Source organism: Panicum hallii, chromosome 9, assembly GCF_002211085.1.
Source record: "Panicum hallii strain FIL2 chromosome 9, PHallii_v3.1, whole genome shotgun sequence".
Taxonomy (NCBI): domain Eukaryota; kingdom Viridiplantae; phylum Streptophyta; class Magnoliopsida; order Poales; family Poaceae; genus Panicum; species Panicum hallii.
The window spans coordinates 53,403,796-53,409,795 of NC_038050.1; the positions used below are offsets into that span (position 1 = coordinate 53,403,796).

Here is a 6,000-nt window from a genome sequence, read left to right on the forward strand (position 1 = left end):
CGTCGATGCTTCTCCTGCGGGAAGTAGGCACGCGTTGCGGCCTGCCTATGGTATGCACGCCGTTGCCGTGGTGATCTCATCTAGTTATGTAGCCAGCCCCTGTTTGCATTTGTGGATATGTGCAAGTAATCCCCTCCTCGCTCTCCTCCTTGATTCTTCTTCCCCATGCCTCACACATGCACTGTTGAAATTCCATGCCGACTAACTGAACCATCCATAATGTGTTCGATGAAATGCCTAAGTGGTGCTCCCTTTTCCATATTGTGTCACGGCATCATTTCATATCATATGCTCTGGAAGCTCTGAATCTCTGACGATGGGTCTGATGGTAGTTTAATCGCGACCACCTCTGATGCCATTGTAGGCACATCCACACAAGGTGTTCAATGATAACTTTCTGCCGTGATCATAGCAAAAACTGTAACTTCTTGCATTAATAAGTTTTACAGCTTGGTTCAGGGGATTACCCCTTGAGGTTTCTTATTAGTTGGACATTTGTGAGTTTGGTAATTGGTATGAATGGTTTGCCTGCATTCACCTGCTGAACATACTTTCATTGTTTCTTTGTTTGATAAGAGACATTTCCCCATATCCTCAGTTTGAAATCCCGCATGCTGCAATTTGTTTGACAAAAGATTTAACAACTAAAATGATGTTTCATCTGTCAAGATATAGAACCTAAAGCACGGAGCCATTATCGTCACACTCCCCAACTGTACCTAGTTGTAGCGGATCTTCACCATGCTCACTGCTGCTGTAATGTTGTGCGCTTCTTGCCTCCATCTTTCAAGATGGGGAATATGGTCATTTGTCACTGCATTAACTTGTAAGGTCGTCGTTCTATTTAACCTGAGGCTAAACTTTTTCACTTGGCCATTTTTATTTTGCTACCCTGTTTCCAAAGCTGTTTGGCTTATGTTTATTTCAACAAATGAACATGTAAGGTTCGCCTTGATGTTTCTGGACCTGGCCAAGGTAGGTTGAAAGTCCTTATTACAATTATTGTCGAAGTGTACAACAAATACCTTGGCATATATCCAATTAGAAATGATCTCATGCTAGGGGGTGCAAACGTAGATTATTTATATAGTGTTCCTATCCATCATTTGCCTGTAAGTTTTGCTTGCTGCAGATATTAATTGATTGTAACTTAGTTTCATATTGCTTAACAATGCATCGTGGGAAAATGAGGATGGAATTTAGAGAAGGCATATGCAGATATGCTCTAAGGCAATGTATCATTGTTTTTTTCTACCGACCGCCTAGGTTTCAGGTTTCTCAACTTCCCATAGCACAGAATTTGTTCTTGTCAGTTTACTGTCCATCCGATTACGATATGGTATCAGCTTCCTAGGTAGGTTATGCACTAATGTGATATCCAGTTTGATGAATCACCTCATCCTAGATGGAGTGCTCTATCATTGGTCCATCCTATGAATTTCCGTGGGGATAATGCCATCCCTCATGTTTATATTAGTTGTGTGCATATGAGGCATGAGGTGGTGGTTAATCAACCCATCTGATTCTTCAAACCAAACATAAATGTGACAGAGGGTGGCAGATCACCCCATTCTTCAATCAAACCAAACACTCCGTAATCTATTGCATCTACTGCATACCCCACAAAAATGAAGTGTAAGTTCCCTTTCCTAGATCTTAGTTGGCAACTCTTGCAGTCACTTTCCAGTTTGTGCCTCGCTTCGAGCAGCCAGCAGCCGGAGCATGCTGAAGGTTTATGGCTCGTGAAGCAAGGATGAGTCTCCGACCAAATAGATCCCCGACAGTTCTCTGCAGTTACTGGCTGTACAGCTGCTGAGGATGTTTGATAACTGCTAGATTTGAAGGGACATCAATAGTTGAAGCATAACAAATCTGAACCCTTTTTTTCGTTCTTCCAATCTCCAATGCATGGTAGTTTCAAATAAGAGATTGGTGAAACATATAGTGAATTCAAATAACTCTTAAATTAAATGCACCCAAATGATCCATGAATATTTTCATATACATTCAAAGAGTCCAAATATTCATCCTTGTTATCTGTAGAGTGCAGAATCTTGTTGTTTAACGAATCTTTGCTTTCAAAGTCGCTGACTTTTTGTTTTGGTTTACACTTCAGTGCTCTCTGTGTAGGGATGGTCGTCCTCCGATGCCATGCTAGTGACAACGAAACATGGCAAATGCTGTAACTAGCAAGTAAGTGGGCAAGTAATGGTGATGCTGGTCCTGTGCCTGACAGACTCAGTGTTTCCTCTTCCTTGTTCGGCCAGTCTCCACTCCACACCTTAATCAATTCTCGCTACTGTGATGAATTTTAGCAATAACTTGCACTGCCGCAAGAAAGATGGCATTATGCAGTGGGGATATCTTCTAGGAGTTGTGATCTGGGAATGGAAAGAAAGCTGGATTCTTTTTTTTAAAGGAAAGAAAGCAGGATTCTTGCCAAACCGTAAGCCAATTGACACACTACATTCAGGTTCAATTCCTTTGCTTTTCTGTTTCTAGGGAATTTCTTTCTCAACTATATAATGCAATGCCAAGCAGATAGCAACACTCAACCGAATGTCCCTTAGGGAAAGAATGGCACATGAGTCATATCTTGCTCCATAAATGCTTAAATAAATATGGCACTCTATTACAATGACAGCACCAAGCTATATGTTGTACAAATGAACACATGCAGTGTGGAGTGTGGAGTAACTTACAGTTGCTCTTTGGTATCAATCGACCCACCCCTAGCTGTTGGTACAAAAAAGAATTAACTGTATGATTAATGGCAAATAGTACTAACTTTTGGATCCTATACGGAGGTTTACTCTTATTTATCTTAACTGTGAACATTCTTGTATATCAGAGTGTTCATGCTTCATGTGTACCGGGTGGTGAAGCGCCTTTGCCTAGGTGGCTGAGATCACAGCACATTTGAGCCTTATACCATTGAGTTGATCAACATATTATCCATCCAGGTTAAGTACTTGGATCAAACAATTCCCTCTCACTGCTTTCCTGCCCAAAGCTTCTTCTGGCAGATTAGGATCTTGTCCTTGTCAGTCTTGTTTTCAGGGTTACGCCTCTCACAGCTCCATCTCATTCCTTTGGCAATGGCTGCTACAGAATCCAGGAAGTAGGTGCTCTCCCTGATTATCGCATAACCCGTGGGGCGAAGGATGCGGTCCATCTCAAGAAGTACAAACTTCATCTCGCACCTGCAGTTAGTGATGTTATCAAGTAGTAAGTTTATCTTGCACCTCTATGATTAAAAAAAGTTGTATTTTTTTCCTTTTTGGAATCTGAATTCATGTCTGAGTCTGACCAATAAAAGACAAGTACCATAGAGTTGATTTGAGACTGGTTGCTTACCTGTGAGACTCTGCAGTGAACAGGCCATCAAGATGCAAAAGATCATAGGTGCGTGGGTATGTCGAGAATGCCTCACACCTGCAGAATATACCGTTTCATCAGAATTGTAAGGTAAGTATAAGACAGACAGACAGGTATCGAGTACTGAACTGCAAAAGATCGTCGAAAAGGAAAGTTAAAAGGTAAAAGGTAAGTGCTCAGTCGTTAATTTACCAGTCGTGGTTGACGCCGATGAGGCCTCTGTCGTAGACGACGCCGAGGGAGTTGGGCCCGTAGGAGGAGACGACGTTCATGACCCAGACGGGGTCCTTGATGATGCTGGCCGCGAATCCTCCATAGACCGTGTTCATGTCCATGACGTTCCTGATCTTGTCGGTACCGAGCGCTGGCAGCAGCGTCTTGTAGTGCTTGGCCCTGAGTTTCCACTTGGCGTCGTCCTGCTTGAAGGCGCCGGCGCTGCTGCCGGGGACGACGTTGATGCGCTCCGGCGCGACGGTGAGCCGCTGCGGCCACTTGGGCGTGGCGTTGAGCCCCAGCTTCTTGTACCTTGCGCTGGGGGCGGTGACGCAGGGCCGCATGGGCGCGTACCATGCGGCGTCCGGGTCGACGCTGTCGTCGCACTTGGCCGGCGTGGTGATGGGCGTGAGCTTGTCGTAGCAGGCGGTGGCGTCGGGCGACTTCTGCCAGACGGCGATGTCGCCCTTGATGTTGTAGAGCTTGAAGCACATGGCGGCGAGCATCTTCTTGAGGCGGTCGAAGTCGGCCTTCTGCGCCTGCACGGTGGTGTTCCATCCGTGCCAGCGGTTCTCGTAGTTGATGGGCGGGCCGGAGAGCACCCAGAAGCCGCCGGGGCGGAGGACGCGGTGGATCTCGAGGAGGTAGAGTCCGCCGAACTCGGTCCAGGGGATGAGGCAGCGCGAGCAGTGCGCCATGTCGAAGGCCGCCGACGGGAAGGGCAGGCGCTGCGTGGAGATGATGCCGAGGATGGCCGGGATGCCGCGCTCGAGCGCGAACTGCACCTGCGCCTCGTGGTTGTCCCTGGGCGCGAGGGAGACGGTCAGGATGCCGCGGCCGAGGAGGTCGCCGCCCCAGCTGGCGACGCCGCAGCCGGTGTCGAGCGCGGTGCGGACGGTGCCGTCGCGCATCCCCGGGATGAGCCCCCGCATGGCGTCGACGTAGGCGCCGACGCCGTTGGGGAACATGGTGCCGCCGCCGGGGAAGCGGAAGCGGTCGCCGTCCTTGGCGAGCCAGTGCTGGTTGGACTTCTGGCTGTTGATCCAGTCGTAGGGGACGTTGCGGTACCAGCACTGGTCCTTGCTCTTGGGCCAGCGGATGGGCGGCTTGTACCCCTTGGGCGGCGGGACGAGGCACTGCTGGCGCTCCGGCGGCGGCGGGCAGTGGCGCTCCATAAAGCTGAGGCGGTAGTTGCCGTACCGCCGCCAGCGCCTGGGGTCGGTGCAGGGGGTGTAGTCCTGGAAGTCGGCGGGGCACTCGGGGAACGACACCGCGGCCACCGCGGTGGTGGTGGACGGCGCTGGCTGGGCCAGGGCGGAGGATTGCTGGGCGGCGGTGGTGCCGAGGGTGAGGAGAGTCGGCGCCGGCTGGATGGAATCCAGGAGGCTGCGGCCCGTGCTGTAGACGCCGCCGAGGTAGAAGGAGAAGGCGCAGAGCAGGATGACGAGGAGCGCCACCGGCACCGCCCTGCTCCCCGCGCCGGCGCCGCCCGCCCTCTCGGGCTTGTCCTCCTTGCTGTACTTCATGGCGCGTCCCTCCCTGCTCTCCAGTCCCTGGCGAAGGAACCCAGCCGACCTACAACAACAGCAAGAGGAGGAAGCAGAGGAGCCGCGTCAGCCCCCGGCCACTGTAACCGGGGTGGAGAAAAAAGCGGGGAACATCCGGCGCACTACGAGATCCAATCCACTAGTCCAATCCGATCCAAGGAGAAGCTGCGCGCAAAGCAATCTTAAATTCCGTGAAACCAGGCGGCCAAGGATCCGGCCGCCGTGTCGACGACCGTGCTCGCTTTGCTTACCTTGCTTGGAGTGGAGTGGGAGTGAGCTGGTCGCTGGAGGGAGCCGGGGATCTGGCGGTATATATTAGTCCATTAGTAGCAGGTAGCAGCAGCCGCGCTGGGAGGAGGAGCAGTAGCAGCGGCCAGCGGGTGGATGTCGGCCGGCGCCGCCGTACACGAGATCTTGTCGTTCTTCCTTTGTTTTCGTTCGCCAAGGAGAGGAGGAAGGGACGGCGACGGGTGCGGCGCTGGCAGCGCGCGATGCGATCAGATCGAATAAATCTGGGGCCGCGGCGACGCGAGCGGAGGGAGAGGGCGGCGCGTCGAGGCTGCCGTCCTCGTTGTTGAGGCCTGAGGGGAGCGGGAGAGCAGCAACAAACCTAGCGAAAACACGGGGAGGGAAGGGATGGTAACTGATGGCGGGATTCGGTGGGGAAGCGCAGAGAGGTTTTAAAGCGGAAGACACGTCGGGCGGGGGGGGGGGGGGGGGGGGGGGGTGCGATGCGAGACGACGATTTGGTGGTGGCCAACGACCGGGCGCAGTGGCCGTCGGCCCGACTGGACCGGGCGCTGGATTTCGTTTCCTGGTTGGCTGGCTGGTTGGTTCGGCGCGCGCGCACTCCTCCCCGCAC

General features: G+C 51.9%; 1 protein-coding gene across 2 annotated transcripts; it reads right to left on the reverse strand.

The window, feature by feature from the left end:
* Positions 1–2,578: 2,578 nt before the first annotated feature.
* Positions 2,579–5,776, reverse strand: LOC112877445 (probable methyltransferase PMT21). 2 transcript variants are annotated; one of them, XM_025941755.1, is made up of 4 exons: positions 5,390–5,776; positions 3,571–5,166; positions 3,358–3,435; positions 2,579–3,203 (listed from the first exon to the last, which is right to left on the reverse strand). In XM_025941755.1, the coding sequence occupies exons 2-4, from the start codon at positions 5,115–5,117 to the stop codon at positions 2,993–2,995; spliced, it is 1,836 nt and encodes a 611-aa protein (XP_025797540.1). In that variant the 5' UTR covers positions 5,118–5,166; positions 5,390–5,776; the 3' UTR covers positions 2,579–2,992. The 2 variants fall into 2 exon arrangements, with proteins under 2 accessions (XP_025797540.1, XP_025797541.1); XM_025941756.1 differs by having other exon boundaries at positions 5,262–5,776.
* Between the last annotated feature and the right edge of the window lie 224 nt (positions 5,777–6,000).